The 19,597-nt window shown below is 35.9% G+C and overlaps 1 protein-coding gene across 1 annotated transcript; it reads right to left on the reverse strand.

The window, feature by feature from the left end:
• Positions 1-1,331: 1,331 nt before the first annotated feature.
• LOC108326847 (protein ROOT INITIATION DEFECTIVE 3) lies at positions 1,332-12,029 on the reverse strand. Its single transcript, XM_017560428.2, has 8 exons — positions 11,654-12,029; positions 11,454-11,567; positions 11,056-11,189; positions 10,780-10,927; positions 9,568-9,767; positions 2,438-2,565; positions 1,713-1,954; positions 1,332-1,626 (listed from the first exon to the last, which is right to left on the reverse strand). The coding sequence occupies exons 1-8, from the start codon at positions 11,855-11,857 to the stop codon at positions 1,450-1,452; spliced, it is 1,347 nt and encodes a 448-aa protein (XP_017415917.1). The 5' UTR covers positions 11,858-12,029; the 3' UTR covers positions 1,332-1,449.
• Between the last annotated feature and the right edge of the window lie 7,568 nt (positions 12,030-19,597).

Genomic DNA, 19,597 nt, shown 5'->3' on the forward strand with positions numbered 1-19,597 from the left:
TACTTGTTTTATTTTATTCTATCAAAGGTGACATCATTCAATTAACTTAAAATCACAATAATATTTTATGTATTTGAAATCAAATTTATTTTATTCCTTCCTATCAACTATTAATTTTAATTACTCAATCACATCACTAACACATGACCATGTATTAGTTACAAAATTTCTATGAATACCACTAAACCTTATTCTATAGGACTAAACCTAATTCTATTTACTTGATATTTCTCTTTCTCATTCTTAAACAAGTCCTCAAGAGGCTTAATTATATACAGTCCATATAAGTAAATGTTTTTAGGTTATAAACACTAGAAATGCATGCACTTAGTGTGTCAATGAAATGTATAAGCACTTCTTTTGTTATATTTTATGTTTATGAAATTTAACTTCCTAATTGATTAATCAAAGAAATGGAGATGAATCAACTTCATGCATACTTTAAAGATATCTATAATTATTTTCGATCTCAGTTATAAAATAGTAAGTTATAATAAAATATTTGCATCAACATTTAAGTCTGAAATTTATTATCAATTTCATTACGTGAATGAATCTGAAAACAAACATATTTAACTATTATTATAAGCAAAATTATCATAATTTATTATTATCCACTGCTTTATTGGTATTATTATTATTCTCGTTTAAATATATCACATAGTTTTATAATTTTTTAGATGCAATCAAAACTATTTTTCAGTAACAGTGAATAAACTGAACTCTACAAAAAAAATATACTAGTTTATGCCAATATTTGTTAATATACAAGTATATTAAAATGAACACATTTTTTTAGCAAATATTTGTTAAATAATTTGAATCATAGTGCATAAAATTAAATATTCATGAAAAACAATACACGCACATATGCATCTTTTATCCAAACCAAATCCTAAAGAAATATCTTCCAAACAGGTTTTGAAGACATCTTTGGAACAGTTTTTGAAAATACAATTCTCGAAACATATTTCCAAAATAAACTGTTTACTGAGTTTAAGATTTAATTCCTAAAAAAACGAACATACAAACATAAAAACAATTACGCCTATGAATTTACTTGTAAATGGTGTAAAATAAAAAATAAATTGACGAGTACATGAATTATTTTGAGAAATTAATTGCCATGAACCTCGACAAAAAAACGGGCAACTGTCAGATTAGGCACAATTTTCCTTAACCTCTACTTCCCAAATATCAAACCTATTAAACCATAATTTGAAATCATGAAAAATTAATCAAGTTATTAAGTCATGAATCTATGCCAAAACGTTTTACCAAGATTGTCAATAGCTATGGTAATCAATTCTTTTAACATAAAGAAACCAATCAAGGGACCAAAATCAACATAGCATTGCAAGGTGGCAGAAGGAAATTTAAAATTTAATGATGCTAAAGATCTACAAATTCTACCTACAAAATTGAAAAGTTAACTACCAGAGAAATGTCTTAATTGTGATTTTCATCTAAGGTTCTGGCTTGACTACCATCCAACAGTTCTTTCACACAAAATTTATTTAAGTTTTCATACATTTTCTTCCATTGGTTAGCCATTTGCATTGCCCTTTGGTAATCATGTTTTAGTTTCTCCGTCTCCATTTCAGAAGCAGCAGCTGATCCTTGATGCTGAGACATAGGTTAAAAGCAACGTTAATCACAATCAAAATCAGGTAATGACCGTCCTTTAATAAGAAGAGAAATCACAGACAAACCTGAAGTTCCTTAACGTAATTAGATATCACATGAGAACTGAGGTATGAAGGATCTCCGGAACTCCTGTCACCCCCAAGACTGATCGTAGTGTTCATATCTGAGTCTTCATGTATGGAATTTGCATATTTTTCCAATGGAGGGGGTAAATTAGCCCCTTGCTTTCTTGATGATGTTTGTACATTAGAAGATATGTGATTACTTGAGTTTTCTCGTCTAACAACAAGAATATTATTTACAGGCCCTGGAGCATCCACAATAATTAACATTAAATTTTAGCATGACTCAATTTGAGAACATACATGTAATCATAGTCATTAGATATGTCATCCGAGAGAAACCCTAAACAATAACCAAGTGAGTAAAAAGCTATCCTGCAGAACATATTGAGAAAAAGAAATAAGAGTATTCTCATCTAAGTTAAATAACAACAGGTCGCATATCAAAGACATTAGGCAAAAATAAAAGTTTAAAAAAAGAAAGGCTCAATATAATGAATAAATGTGGTACGTTAGGTATCATACATGCGGTACGTTAGTTGCTTTACCATATAATGAATAAATTGCCAGTCTTCACTATATTCTAATTTTGCAAATGAAAATAACTTTGAGCATTGAAAAGGCAGAAATTCATTTGAAAAATAGCATAGAATACGCATTACTAAAGATAGATGCTATCCAATCTCTTTCTGCAAAGCACAGGTCATATTTCACTGTTTATACAATACCTTTAGCATGTTTGAACACTCGGACATTGGTTCGAGTTCTTGCATCCCAAACACGAACCATTCCATCCTCTGACCCGGATATTAACAAATTCTCACTCATGCTATATGCTAAGCAAGTAACTCTCTTGCTGTTACATTGAAGAAGAAAATTAGTTAAATGACAATGCATAGATCAAACCAATTTTTTATTCTAAAATTAACATGACCACTAGGAAAGAGGAACGTGAGTTGCTACAAAATAAACTAAAATTATAAAGACTGTATCTGCTTATGAATAAAACATGGTTCATTTACTTGGTTACTGCATAAATTCCAGTAATCAAAATATTCAAACAAATTTTGAAGCATCAGCCAACGGCTTCGACTTGGCATTGATATGTGCTGAGGATATGGGTTTTAAATACTAAAGAGTCAGTAAATGTTTATCAGTAAACAAGGAAAATATTCCGTAGATGTGTGAATAGATTGACCTTAAAACATCAACTGATTCTGATTGATATAAAACAAGCTTGTAATTTATCTTCATTACCTTTTGTTAACAATGAACAACAATTTGATAAAACTAAGTGGATAGCTAGAACCGTAGCTATCAATCTAGGATAGTTGTGCAGAGCACTGACCCCGAAATTCCTATAGCAGGATTTCCACTATCGAGAAATTTAACATACTAGTTAAATTCATGCACAAACACGTATACATGTGAATATTCAAAATTAGAGACAGAAAACAAGGATGAAAACATGAAATACCTGTGTGGGAGAGAAACAGAACTGCCATTTATTGCAACAAAACGAAAAGGGCGGAACAAACTCTTACAAGAGGGAATTATGAAAGATTGAACAGAACAAAGATAGCAACAACAAAACATTGGACATAGTGCCAGAGAACAAAGGAAGGATACAAACAGAGGGAAGGGTACCAGAAACATCAGAATTGGCCAGAGATAGTGCCAGAAAATTGTGGGTCATCTTTCAGAGACACAAGAAAGCATATAGAGTTCGATTGTGAAACGCAAATAAGGGAGCAAAGTCCCAAAATTGTCCTCTAAATTAAAATTAAACAACCCAGTGTTGAGTGGACTAACAAGTTTTCAATTCAATCCTTCAAGATTGTTGCCCCTACGAATACCATGAATGGTTGTGATAGATGTCGTGCCTTATGCTGCTTCATGTGCCATAGCAAGCCTTGAGATGCAATGGATTTCAATGGAACAGGCAATAGCCATTGTTCCTACCACACTCAATAATTCCACATTGTTTAGAAGTCAAGGTCAAGCATAGTTTAAATACTCCTTTCACCCTTTAAGATGTCTTGTAAAGACAAAACCTTGACGGAGCTCTGGTCTCCAAAGCACACAATACCTTATGGTGATTGATTCTACTTAAGATTGAAACTGTAAAATAATTCTAGAGGGCTTAATTGATCCCTCTCACAATCTTCTATTTATAAGAATAAATTGATACACAAGTACATGATAAATAGGGTAACCCTAAACACAATATAATCATGATAAATAGGGTAATCCTAGACACAATATAATCATGATAAATAGGGTAACCCTTGACACACTATAATGATGATAAAATAAGATAAATATCTTAACACTCCCCCTCAAGCTGGAGCATATAAATTGTATGTACCAAGCTTGGAACAAATAAACTCAATCCGAGGACCCCTTAATGACTTGGTCAATACATCTACGAGTTGATCGTTTGACCCAATAAACTCAGTACATATTTCTTTGGTCAACAACTTTTCACGAACAAAATGACAATCAATTTCTATATGTTTAGTCCTCTCGTGAAACACTGGATTTGATGCAATGTGGAGAGCAGCTTGATTGTCGCAATACATCTTCATAGTATGGATGTCACAAAATTTAACTTCTTGAAGGAATTGTTTCACCCATATAAGTTCACATGTTAGTGATGCCATTGCCCTATACTCGGCTTCCGCGGTTGATCGAGCTACTACATTCTGTTTCTTACTTTTCCATGAAATAATGTTTCCTCCCAGAAAAACACAATATCCTGTAGTAGACCGTCTATCAATAGGTGAACCTGGCCAATCTGCATCACAATACCCAGAGACCTGAATGCTTCCTTTATCTTCATATAACAATACTTGCCCGGGAGCCTTCTTTACATACCTTAGAATGCGAATGAGAGCATTCCAATGGTCAACACATGGAGCCTGCATGAACTGACTAACCACTCCAACTGCAAAGGATAGATCTGGCCTTGTAATAGTGAGATAAATCAGTTTTCCAACCAGCCTCCTATACCTCTCTGGATCGGAGAATAATTTACCTTCTTTGGTCCTTAATTTCTGGTTTGGGTCCATGGGACTGTCTACCGGTCTACAATCAATCATGCCTGTTTCTTGTAATATATCAAGAACATACTACCTTTGAGAGATTACAACTCCATCTTTTGATTGCGCTACTTCAATGCCTAAGAAGTATTTGAGACTTCCAAGATCCTTTGTTTGAAAATGTCTACACAAGTGCTCTTTTAGTTGAGATATTCCAACAGCATCATTTCCTGTAATGACAATATCATCAACATATACTATTAAGTAAACACATTTCCCGAGAGAAGAATGACAATAAAAAACTGAATGGTCTGCTTCACTGCGTTTTAGCCCAAATTTTTGAACAATGGAGCTAAACTTTCCAAACCAAGCACGTGGGGATTGCTTGAGGCCATATAGAGATCGATGCAATTTGCATACCATACCAGACTCCCCCTGAACAACAAACCCATGAGGTTGCTCCATATAAACTTCTTCCTCAAGATCACCATGTAGGAAGGCATTCTTGATATCCAATTGATGAAGTGGCCAGTGACGAATGGCTGCCATGGCAAAGAAGAGACGAATAGTAGTCATCTTGGCTACAGGAGAGAAAGTGTCACAATAATCAAGACCATAAACCTGAGTGTAACCTTTTGCAACAAGCCGAGCTTTGAGCCGATCAATTTCACCATCAGGGCCAACTTTAACTGCATACACCCATCGACAACCAACCGCCTTTTTTCCTGGGGGAAGGGGCACCAGCTCCCAAGTATTACTGTGGTCAAGAGCCTGCATTTCTGCAATCATAGCTTGTCGCCATCCAGGATGATCAAGTGCTTCTTTCACATTCTTGGGTATAACAACAGAGGACACTGAGAATAAAAGAGAAAAATAGGAAGGCGACAATCGATGATAGCTTAGAAAATTATAAATGGGATGAGGGTTTCGAGTGGAACGAATACCTTTTCTGAGGGCAATAGGCCATGCTGAATCATTTGCACCAGGAGGCGTGGGAGGAGGTGACGAGGGAGAAGAATTTGAAGTAGGAGATTCACCATTGTCTTGGGGAGGTAGACTATCCATTGGGGCCCTGTATGGGATGATCTCAGTATGTGGAGAAACAAGTATAGAAGGATTGTGATCAAGACTTGGAATGACAGAGACAGTGGAGCTATTTGACTCAGCCATTGGAATAGGAAGGACCTGCTGGAAGATAGAAACATCCTGAACAGATGGAGAGAAGTAAGGAGTCTGTTCAAAGAATGTGACATTGGCAGACATGTAATACTTCTTAGTTTCAGGAGAGTAACACCGATATCCTTTTTGAAGTCGAGAATAGCCTAAGAAGATACATTTGAGAGCGCGAGCGGAGAGTTTGTCTAGACCTGGAGACATGTCATGAACAAAACATACACAGCCAAACACTCGGGGAGATGTATGAAAGAGAGGATCATTAGGAAAAAAAATGGGGAAAGGGACTTGATTATCAAGAGAGGAGGAGGGCATCTTATTAATAAGATAACATGCAGTTAAGATGGCATCCCCCAGTGATGGACAGGAATATGGGCACCAAGCAAAAGGGTACGAGCAGTTTCAACCAAGTGTCTATTTTTTTGTTCTGCTATACCATTTTGTTGTGGTGTATGAGAACAAGTAGACTTATGTAAGATACCATCGGAACTCAAGATGGCAGAAAAGGAGGATGAGAAATACTCTTTTGCATTATCACTTCTTAATATTTTGATTACTTGACCAAATTGATTCTTGATTTCATTCAAAAAGGATGTAAAGATAACTAACAATTCAGAACGATTTTTCATAAGATAAACCCAAGTACATCTTGAATATTCATCAATAAAGGTAACAAAATATCTAAAACCAAAGGAGGAGATTCGACTAAGTCCCCATATATCAGAATGGATGATGGAAAAACTAGAATTATATATTGATTGAGACCTTTTAGGAAAGGAAAATCTAACATGTTTTCCTAATTGACATGACTCACATTCTAAGGTTTGGAGACCACTAAGTTCAGGACACATCTTTTTTAATTTGGACAAATGAGGATGGCCAAGTCGATCATGTAGCACTTTAGGATTAGGAGCAGCAACACAGGACACCCTTGGACGAGATTCAAAATGGTATAATCCGCCAGCTTCATATCCTTCTCCAATCTGTCTCCCCGAACCACGCTCCTGTATAACAAAAGATTTATGATCAAAGGTTATTGAACAATTTAACATTTTAGTCAACTGGCTTAAGGAAATTAAATTAAAAAGACAATTAGGGACAAAAAGGACTGAGTTGAGATTGAGGGAGGGAGACAAAGAAACATGACCGACTCCTTTGGAAGAAGTTTTAGATCCATTTGCAAGGGTTATGAAATAAGGTTTTTCTCGAAAGGAAATAGATGAGAACAAAGAGGTATTACCAGAAATGTGATCAGAAGCACCTGAGTCAATTACCCATGAATTTTGACCTTCCATAGATTGAGAAACACAGGCTGTTGATGTATTGGGAGATTGAGATGGTTGTGCCAAGCTGTTAGACTTTAACCTTAAATACTCTTGATATTCATCCTCAGAAAACATAGAAGTGGAGGTTTCAGTCTTCGAAGTGGAAGTTTCAGTCTTCGAAATATTGGCGGTTTTGGAAGGGAAACCATGTGAGGAGTAGCAATTCTCTTGAGTATGACCCATCCTTTTACAGTATGTGCATTGAGGACGTCCCCGACCTCCTCGTCCTCCTCCTCTAGTGCCACGTCCTCCTCTTCCTCGTGTGGCAACCATGACAAATGGTTCCACTAGTTCATGACAGTGGTCAATGTTTCCATAGAGGGGACCTCATGACTAGTTAGAAGTTGATCTCTGAGATGATCAAAATCGGGATGTAGGGCACGAAGGATCAACACCATGTAAAATTTGTCTAGTTTCTTTTTGATATCCTCTAATGAATCTACTTCCAAAAACATCCTAAGTTCTTCGACAGCAGATTGGGCTTCAGCCATGAAGGACACCATATCATGGTCTGCCATTTTAAGAGATGCAAGCTTGTTCGTAGTGTCATAGAGACGTTGAATATCGTTGGCATAAATGCTTTGGGCTTTCTTCCAAAAGGAGTGACAAGTTTTGAAAGCCCTCAAAGATACAAGAAGTTTGGGTTCCACTGATTGCCATAACAGGGCACACAACTGGAAATCTGCTTGTTTCCACTGATCAGCTTTTTCAGTAGGCACATGGCTTCCATCTCGCTCAAGGTGGTCATAATGCCCTTGGCCAAGGAACCACATTTCAACGGCAGCAGACCATGATAGATAATTTTTTCCATTTAGCTTCTCGGAGGTAATTGATGGACTTCCAGAGAAGGAAAGAGTACTGCCAGACGCCATTTCTGAAGAAGCGAATAGTACTAGCGAGGAACAAGAAAACCCTAAGGGTTTAGACGAAGGAAACTGTGACAGTGATGGACGACGGTGGCCGGCGGCAACGGTGGCCGGCAACGGACGACGGTGGCCGACGGTGGACGGTGGCCGGCGGCGGACGGTGGCGAGCGACGAAGAACTGTGGCGCCGGACAGATATATATTACGAGACAGAAACCAGAGCGGGATCGACCCGCTCTGATACCAACTTAAGATTGAAACTGTAAAATAATTCTAGAGGGCTTAATTGATCCCTCTCACAATCTTCTATTTATAAGAATAAATTGATACACAAGTACATGATAAATAGGGTAACCCTAGACACAATATAATCATGATAAATAGGGTAATCCTAGACACAATATAATCATGATAAATAGGGTAACCCTTGACACACTATAATGATGATAAAATAGGATAAATATCTTAACAATTCTAACAATGTCACTCGACAGACTTGGGATCGGAACATTGACACCCACCATGGAGCTGATAACGGAACCATTGGTCCCTTAAGCCCTCCGCTGGGAATGACTTAGATTTCAACTGAGAGGCTTATGTTCCTACCACACCCAATAGTTTCACATCGCTTAGGAGTCGAGCCTAATATAGTTTAAATACTTCTTCCTTCCTCTGAGGTGCCTTTTAAGGACAAAAATTATAATAGAGCACCGATCTCCAAAGCAGACAATAATTCATATGTATGGTGATTGATCCTAACGATATCACTCGACGAACTTAGGATCGGAACATTGGTGTCTCAGAGGGTAGAAGGAGGAAGGAGTATTTAAACTACTCTTAACTTCGACTCCTAAGCAATGTGGGAATATTGGGTGTGCCACAATGGCAATATAATGCACAAGTGACAATCCTATAGCTAAAAGCGTAGAAACATTTAATGCTTTAAAAAAAAGTTTCAATTGTTTAACTCAAACTCAAATCAAACATGGATTGATGTTTTGTTCAAAAGCTATTACAACTCATTTTGTATTTCCTTGTAGTAAGAGAAAAGAATAACCAATGAGAACAATCATTCATTTTTTGAAATAGGTTGAACTAATAAATTGGAATCAGTTGGTTGGGTGTACAAACTACAAATGTCAACATAAACAATATCAAATTCATCGGTTATTGTAATCAGTAAGGGGACTAAAGGTTTCTTTGAATTCATCATAGCTAACAATTAAATTCTGTGGGAACTTGATATTCACTTTAGTTATCCATAAATTCTTAACAAAACTAAAGGCTCCCAGGTCCCAAGTTGTTGCTCTAAGATCAATATTGCAATTGGCGCAATTCAAAGAGAGAATTGCAATTAAAACAGTTAGGTGTATTTGAAAAACTAACATCAAGAGATAAGACATCATCAATAAATCCATACTTCCTAAAATAAACACAAGAGAAGAAAAGACAACCTCTGGTTAGAAAAAGAACCAATGATATGCATCCCACAATTATTACTAGCAACGCTTTCAGTGCTAAGTGCCGCAATAAATATCTTTCCATCTCTACTGCCAGCATAAAAGACATGTTCAGCTGGATCCAATGCAATGGAATCAATATGTGAAGGGAATACTATATTTCTTAGTAGTGTTCCCCTAGATAAGCTCCATACCTAAGAGAAGAAGAAATTACAATCCAATTGAGTTGATAACAAACATTCAAACAAACACGTACAAACATAAACTATCTAAAAATATACGATTAATTGACAGCAAGTATAAAACTATATAAAATTACTAACATTTTTCATGCAGAAATGTATTATATCCTCAATAGAAATAATTTTAGATGATTTAGAAATATGTACATGTGCAATTTAATAATAGGTATTGATTTACGTATTAAATCTAAAAAGCATATTGTAAGTTTAAATAGTTGTACAGTTTACTATCAATTAATTTCTAAATTAGATCAACTTTTTGTAGACATTCCTGAGAACTTTTAATCAGCAGTTCACTTAATAAAATTAATATTTTCGTAAAAAGTTATTAAAGATACTTTGCTTTACAATATTTCACATTTTTGTATCAATGGATTTTATAGTATGTATGTAAATCAGTCAAATCAAAACCAGTTGAACAGGGCCAAGGAGTCCGATAAGATGAATGCGGATCTGAAGTCCAGAAAACAGAATGAGAGGCACAGAGAGGTTGAAATGAACAAAGAAGCAAAGCTCAAGGGGTTTTTCCAAGTGGGTTAGGGATCGTTTTTATTTTTCAAGAAAATGAGTCTTTCTTATGCAAAGCAGGATCGGGCAGCTCCACAGTTCTATGTCTAAGATTCTGCAATCCCACTGTTCAGACCAAATTGCATCTTTCATGAGGATCAAGATTACAGCGAGTGTGAAAATATCGCAAATCATGTGATCCTATGACCAAAATTGAGATTTTGACAACAATGTCAATGGCACCAAATAAACTATAACAAATGGCTTCCACCCATACTAAAAAAGTTATTCATTTATGAGTTATCTTGCTAAACATAAATTATTAGAATTTACAACTCGTAGAGATAGACAATTCAAGCAGGCAACAGTAAATACATTCTTGTTCTTGAGTAAACGTACTTCATTGATTATCTATTTTTCTACTACACCACCACCACAAAAAGACAGTAAAACAAACCTTGCAAGTTTTATCCTCAGAAGCTGACACAATAATTGCATTGCACCCTCCATTACCAATCACAACATCAGTCACGCACAGGGTGTGCCCGGAAAAACTATACTCATAAAGATTATTAGCCAGCTGACATCTGAATTCATCGAATATCCTGAACCACGAAATGCAGAGCAGCAAATGCCACTATAGTTAGCACTGCTGCTACCACCCAAGCTGTACACTATCCTAATAGGAAATTCACTACGAAACAAAAAAAAAGAAAAAGGGAGAGAAAAGTACATGAAGAGAGACCAAACTCTTACGGTTCCATCTCCACAACCAGATACCAACAGCGAGTCATCTTCAGAAAAAACCAGACAAGTAACCGCCCCTAAATGTGCATGCCACTTCTTAAGCAATCTACCGGTTTCAACCTTACAATCAATGCAAGCAACTCAGCACGGTACAGTAAACAGAAACAGACACAAATTAAGTCCCCGCTTTCAATTCATAATTCTCCACAGCCTAACACCAAAAAATCTTCAGTACATGTTTAGATCATATTTCATTCCGCTTAAGTAAGTGTAAAGTATGTAATCCCAGCCATAGGCGAGAAAACCAGACCGTACGTAATCCCAGTCATTGATGAGAAAACCAGACCATTGAAAAAAAAATGGATGACGAAACAAAAAACTTACTTCCCACAAGTAAATATCCCCAGACAAAGCTCCACCAGCAATGAAGGTTCCCAGGTGATTTGAAGCAAGGGGCTTAATAGGTTCAGCGGGAAAGCTCTTCACTTCAACTTGAGGCTGAACACGAATTATTCATTATTATTAATAATTTTCATCATATAAGAAAATGTTACATAATAATAAGAAGAAGAAAAGGGAACAACCTTGGACCAGGACCAGAAGAGAACAGAACCAGATGTTGCTGAAGGTTCTCGAAGCTGAGAGGAGGCGATGAAGCGAGGACCAACGGCGACAAGGCCGTGAGAAGGGGAGGAGCAAGATTTATAGCGGAGCTGCTCCGCGCCGGTGTGAAGATCCCAGCACCCTATTCCGCCGTCTAGAGACGACGACGCCAAAACAACCTCCATCCTTCGTTGAAGCACAGCACGTATACCAAGAGACTTCAACGTCACACGGCCGAATAACAAACGAAGAATCGATGGAAGCGAGACTTAGCTATTGAGCAGTAGTGTTAGGCGAAGACGATTCTCTGTTTCGGAGGAGGCTACACCTTAAAATTAAAGGGTTTTGTTTGGATATTTGTCCGACTAGGGTTTTATGGGTTTTTATAATTAAATCTTATCTATTTGTATTTAAATTTTGTGAGAAAACATTATAATTTGTTTGGGAGTTTAATGATCATATATCTAGTGATTGAATTATAATAAGGATTAAATATCTTTTTAGTGCTTAAACTATCAAGTGATTTTGGGTTTAGTCTCTCTCTTGAAAGGTTTATTCATTCTAGTCCTCTTAGTTTTGAAACTCTTATGTTTAGTCCTTAAAATTGAATACGGTTAAGACGTGTGATGCTAGCTTCCCTTGTGCCAAGTTTCATTTTTTTAAAAAAACAAAAAATGTCACCAATCTCAACCCTAGAAACGCTTATCTTCTCCAAACAGAAACCTAATCCTCTTCTGCCGTCAGCCATGCCGCGTCGCCGCAAGGCCGCCACTGCCATCAACATCACGAATCCTTCAAGTTCACATCGAACCACCACCATGAGCAACCATTCGCTACCGTCGCGAGCCTCTACAGTCTCCATCATCAGATCACGCAAGCAACCCCCAAGTCGCTACGATTTCAAAGTGCGAGCATCCTCCTGTGCGAGCCGTCCTTCATCGTCCTTCACCGTCAATGCCCCATAGAGACCACCCAGAGCTCCTTCTTCGTGTCGCAAGCGGCGTCGTTTAACCTCCTTCCACAACCAAAGGGGCAAATCACCACCAACATCCAACAACATCATCTTCTTCCCAAATTGCTAGCAATACTGCAAGCTCCAGCACCACCAACAATTTGCTAAATTTTTTATCTTATTGTCCTTAATAATTATAACTATAACTTTTCATTTGTCTCCCTTATTCTGAAACATTTACATATCTGTTCACTAGGGGAATAGGCATCCAAGCAGTCAATTTTTTATCTTATTGCCCCTAATAATTATAACTATAACTTTTCATCTATCTCCTTTGTTCTGAAACATTTACAGATTTGTTCACTATAATTTTTGTTTTCCCTCCACTGCGATATTGGTTGTGTTCTTATGCAGATTGGTCGTCCAGGGAGGTTTGGATACCTAGGTTTAGCCGTGACTTTCATTCAAAATTCCTATAGATTTCTCATGGGTTTCATTTATTTTTTCTAGATATAGAATTGAACAAGAACTTGGCACTGAAATAAAACAAATTCCGCCACCAACAATCATCTTTCCTCCGCGCACAAGCCTTCAACCTGCAAACACAACCAGAGAAACGCAGAACCTTAATTTGATTTCAAAAAATAAAAGCAACACGTGGCACACAGTAATGAGGGAAGCTGACATCACACGTGGGCTCGCCGTTTGCCACGTCAAAGAAAACTTAAACTTAACGCCGTTCAATTTTAAGGACTAAACATAAGAGTTTTAAAACTAAGAGGACTAAAATGAACAAACATTTCGAAGAGGGACTAAACCCAAAATCGCTTGATAGTTTAAGGACTAAAAACATATTTAACCCTTATAATAATAATAAGTCTTAATATCTATTTTTTTATTTTTGTATAATGTGATTATTCCCATTAATCATTTTTTATTTTTTAAAATGGTACGAGGATCAGGTTAGAGTTGATATATGTTATTTGTTTAACATATTTTTTCACTCGTTTTTAGACCACCCATTAATGTCTAGTCTTATATATGTATATACATACCTCGGCGTGAGGGATATGTTGGAAATTTCACGTAGACTAGAGATAAAATTTAGGGTTAAATATGTTTTTAGTCCCTAAACTATTGGCCGTTTCTGATTTTCGTCCCTCTTCCAAACTAAGGTACGATTTGGTCCTCAATCTTTAAAAAACGTTCGTTTTAGTCGAAAAAACGAACGTTTTGAGGACTAAAACGAGGACTAAAAACAAAATTTTGAGGACTAAAACGAACGTTTTTTTAAAGAATGAGGACCAAATCGTACCTTACTTTGAAAGAGGGACGAAAACCAGAAACGACCAATAGTTTAGGAACTAAAAACATATTTAACCCTAAAATTTATAATCTCACATTCGAGATGTATATACCCTAGATATAAGTGGTGTGTTGAAATCACATCGACTAGAGATAACGTTATAAGTGGATTCTACCCGTTATCATATCAAAGTTCCAATGAATGACATTCGCTCGTAATTCAAGTGAATCACATTCCAAACTTGCAATCCCGAAAAAAAAACCAAAACCCCAAAATTGTGAATCACATATTGAACCTGCAATCCCAAATCGTGAGTTTAACGTTTTATAGCATCACCATAAATGATCACAAAAAAATTGTGTTTCCTCCACGCATCTGCAACACAGAACCACCATGAAAAAATAGTAACAACCTGTAAATCGAAAATCCAAACCAAAAAATTCTAATTACTTCATTGATAATGAGAAAAAAAACCTGATTACTTGATTGTTATGAGAAATCATTAAATCCCAATTGCTTTACTGCCATGGACAATTAAGTTTACAAAATGACAACCACGTCACTCGTGTGAACATTGTACCAAGAATCACATTAAATAAAATTATAAAAATAGGACCAAAATAAATATTAACTCTAATAATAAATAATAATATGTAACTATTTTACATTTTAAACGTATAATCTATTCATTCTGTCGTTTTATTGAATATCTTTGTTGAATGATCCTATTATATTTCATCATCTGTAATTTTTTTTTTATGTATTTGCGTTTACAAGAATTATGTTCCTTGATGACAAGTTAGACCGTGAATATTTTTTTTATCTGTTATCTTTGTCAAAGACTGTGTTTGAATTGATACCAATAAAATTGAACATAATGAAATATACCATAAATATTGTTAAGAATTATAAAAGGTTTAATTATTTTTTTTATAAATGTTAATTAGTCATCCAATATTTTTTTAGTTTTAATTTGATATCGTTTGTAAAAAATTAATACATTTTAATAAAATTTGGTACAATTCAATCTTTTCGTTAAATTTTTTGAACATATCAAGATCAAATTATATCAACTTTTATAAATTAAAACCAAATTAAGACTAAAAAAATTAGACAATTAACTTAACATTTTTAAACAAAAATAGAGATCAAACGATTAATTATAAAGAGGTGACATATAATGAAAATTATAAGAACCTGTTTTGATTAATTTTATTAAATTTTTTTATCAATTTAGAAAAAAATGAGCCTTTTTGTTTATTTTATAATTTCACGGCAACATGTCCAAACAATGAAATAGAGATTTCATTTCATTATTCTCTATTGTACTCACTTTTTTAAAAAATAATTCATTGCTTTGGTTTATAAAAATTAAGTAAACTGATAAATGGTAGCATGATGATTGTTTAGTAATATAACAAATATTACAATTTTAGACCTCCGGAATGCTTTATACCAACTTCGGTGGCACAGCATATTAACCAACGCCCCCAGCATACCATATCATACCAATCCATGCTAGCCATAGATACATCTCTCTCATCTCCCAGAGAAAAATCTGCATCGTACTACATTTGCTGCAAATTAGAGAAGATGTAGACTTCAATAGTTAAAATATCTAGGTTAAATTAGTCTTTTGATTCTCATATTTATTCGAGAATCTCAACTAGGTCTTTTTTTTTGTCCCAATTGAATCCAAATACTTGTTAATTTGAGGCAACAAAGCTCTTTCCGCTAATTTTGGACTGACGTCGTCCGCACATGATGAGCTGTAAATATTTTTATGTGTGGCAATATGTATTAAGTTGAATGAGTGTTTTTTTGTATAATGAAACATTCCACGTGGGCAACTAAATTTTTTATGTTGGTAGCCCTAAGCCCTAATATTTAAATGAACCCTGACATCGAAAGTTTATACTTGTTCGTGCTGGGGAGGAAGAGTTCTGGAAGCAGAGTTGTGAAAGCAGTGTTTATATTTGAGCTCATCAAATGTCTGCTTCATCTTCTTCTTGCAAATGCTTGGGTTCGGGGTTTCAACGGAGTTGTGGCAGTGTCAGCAGGTTGGGTGTAAAACCCACTTGCTTCTGTGGTCACAATGCAGTCTTCCGCATTGCGAGAACCCCTAAAAACAAGGGCAAAAGATTTTGGGGATACCCTAACTTCAAGGTAAGTTTAATGGATGCAATAATCTGACTTTTAATGTGGTTTTCTTCTTCGAGAGGGTGGGAGTCAAGATTGCGTTGACGACAGAGTGTGTTTTCTTCTTGGACATGGTGGGAGTAAAGATTGTTCTGGATGCAACTTCTTTCAGTGGTGCAGTGAAGATGTAATTCATGAACGAAATGTGGTCACTGTAGAAGAAAGTGGAAGAAATAAAGAAGTGGGTGGAAGTTTGATGAAGATGGAACAAAGTCTGATGAAGATGGAAGAGAGAGATGTTGAAAAGCTGAAAAATAGCTTGTTTACAGAAAATTGTTGTTAGTCTGGAAAAGTGGTTGAAGGTGTTAACAGGGATGGTGGTTATTATATGTGTTTGTAATGTAATTGTGATATCAATGTTGATGAAACTAAGTTGATTTGTTAGTGGAAGTTTATGTAATATAATTTGATATTTGGAACGTTATTGTCTGTTTTATTTATAAAGGTGACTTCTTAGTGTTTAATACTGTCTTATTTGTTATATTTCATTTGCTAATACAAAATAAGTTAAAGAAAGTGCACAAGTAACATCATATTGTCTTATAATATCTTATAACAAAAAAAACATTGTCTTACAATGACAAAACCTCATAACAAACCTGATGAAATTACACCAAAAGATAACAACCTAATACAGATTACACCAATGCAGATTACATTGTCTTACTCAGTGCATAACAAACCTGATAACATCCTAATGAAATTACACCAAAAGATAACTGATAAAACATTGTTCCTTCATCAATACAGATTACATGATATTTAAAACAGTGTATTCAAAATGGAAGTAAATATGACTTCATTGATGAGAAGGAAGCATAGTAGACTCCTGAGTAGGTTGGTCAGCAGGGACATGTGTTGTTGAAGGTATTGTGACTTCTGTTTGTTGAGTAGGTTGGTCAGGAGGCACTTTTGTTTGTTGAGTAGGTTGGTCAGGAGGCACATCTGATGATACAAGAAGGCCTAGCACCATTGGACCTATCACAAGAGGGATGATCAAGAAGCTACAAGATGAGTACTCTCCCAAAGGCCAAACCCTCTTTGCTATCTTTGGATGGAAGATTGGAGACCTAGAAGATGTTTTTAAGATGCCAAAACATGGAGAAGGGTAAAAGTGGACTTTGGCACATGGGGGGGTGTGCGCATAGTAGCCTAAAGGGTAGTATTAGATTATTTCAAATCCTTATGCGCATATGTAATAAGCCACGTGAATAATATGGCTTCTAGAAAAACCATCACATTTTGCACATGTGGGTAAGGTGGCACTTGATCCGTATTTTGTGGATCTCCTTACCCCACATACATTGCATTGCATGGAGTTGAGAGTTAGCTATATAAGCTACTGAGATAAGCATGTATTTCACTTTTGGAAATATATAGAAGATGAATTCTGCACTTTGCAATTTTCTCTCATCCGAAAGTCATCTCTACTTGCTTGCTTTTCCATTGCTATCTTCTTCCATTGTGGAAGCCGCCTGAGATAGTCTACCATTCCCTCAAGCAAACTTCCATTTCACCTCACCATAATCACTTCAATCCGCTGCATACATTTCACTCAGTCCAGCCAAAACAGAGAGCCTTCTCGGCTACAACTGATCCAGCACTGCACCAAGCTTTTCTTGATTGTTCCATTGATTCTTCAGTTGTAGCAGAGCTGGTTGCTTCCTCCAGTCTCACGAATCTGCTCCTATGCATCCTACTTGATGCATCAAGTGGTATCAGAGCCTGGTTCAAGTTAGAACCGTGAGATAAGTCCAGATTTCTTTCATTTCTTTGCTGTCAAAAATTTCCTAGTTGTTCTTGATGTTTTCTGAAAATTCTGCACTGTTTTCATCAATCATTGATGTGTCTAGGATCTACTCTTACTTTCATTGGATACTAGCTGTCTTTGCTTGAGTGTTCCTTCATTTTATTCGGCTGTTATTGGTTGTTTGAGTCTATTTTACTATTTAAACATCATTTCTGGTTTTGTCTTAAGTCTTGTTAGTTACTTTGCTGTTTTTGTTATCAAATCTGGTTTTCAACCAAGTTTTACCAAAAATGTGAGTTGTTTGAATGTGACTACACCAATTAAGAGCAATGAATACTTCAGAAATGAGCTCAGGTGTTTAGATCTACCATTCAAACTCAAATATGTGCAGGTTGTTCAAATCTGACAGCATTTCAGTTTCTGTTTTCTTTTGTGCTGCATTGCCACTGGTCTTATGGTCATTTACTGTTCTATTGAACAACAGTTGAGTGATCCATTGTCTGAACCATTTGGAAGATGAAATGAGTTGATTCCAAATAGTTTGTCATATGGCAAGAGTGTCCAAGCATTTAGCCGAGATGCATGTGTTTTCCTTGAGTGAATTCTGCCTAATTGTGTGTGGTTAGTATTAGATCATTGCTAACCATCCTCAACACTGAATTTCTGCATTTGTGCAACTTTCAAATACCATTTCTAACTCCTCTTTGCTGTTTTCAAATCAGAATTTCTTTTGAATCAGAATTTGACCATGCTAGTTGTTAAATTTAGCTGAAATCTGGTACTGCAGTAGTGATTTTCTGTTTTATATAGTTTTGATGCATCCAATTAGTTCCAACAAGTCATAATTCATCATCAAAACATGTTTGAATCATTGGAAAATAACTAGGTGCAGTACTGTTCATTTGGTATATTTTACTGCATTGAAAAAATTGACTCTGCTGCTGGTTTTTGTCAATTTCTGCACTGTATTACTTTGCTTGATTCATCACATTTAGATGCAGTAAAAGCCATGGTCCATTTAGAATATCAAGATAACAATTCAAAAGAGATATTACATATGTTAAAAGGCACTTAGGACCATTGCATCATCAGTTTCGAAAGTTTGAAGTGTATAGTGTTGCTGTAAAAAAAAAAAACTGGTGCAGAAATCTGGTGCAACTCATTCAGGCATTTCATCAAACAATTTTGTCAATTTTCAATGCATAGCCAATTCGTGTGTGATTCTGATTTAAAGTCTTTTCTTGTGTTTAAATCTGATCTAGAACCCTTCTTAGGATCTATTTGAGGTGCCACCGTGTTTGAAAACACTTTCATTGCTTGATTTTCGAATTTTTCTACATTCTGCACACCAACTGTTTGAAAAATTTCTTGGTGTTGCTGTCTTTTGGTTGTGAAAAATTACAGCACTTGAGGTGATATTTTCAGTGATTAATTGGCTTGTTGGGTAGGTGGTTTATACCTCAGGAGGTGTATCACAATTGGAAGCATCAAAGAAGGTTCAATAAAGAGGAGCAAAGACAAGAAGATGGTACTTGGGATGGAAAAACCGTGACAATTCTGCACTTCCAAAATGTGCTGCAGCAAGTGCTGAAACAGCAGCCAGCAGAATTGTTGCTGCAGAGTTGTGTTCTTGAGTGATCACTTGCAGCTGAGAGGATTGGTGTGAATTAAGCATAGTTCACTCTTTGTTTTGAGAAGCCAAAGCTGCACACATCTTT

This window comes from Vigna angularis, chromosome 2 (assembly GCF_016808095.1).
Source record: "Vigna angularis cultivar LongXiaoDou No.4 chromosome 2, ASM1680809v1, whole genome shotgun sequence".
Classification (NCBI taxonomy): Eukaryota; Viridiplantae; Streptophyta; class Magnoliopsida; order Fabales; family Fabaceae; genus Vigna; species Vigna angularis.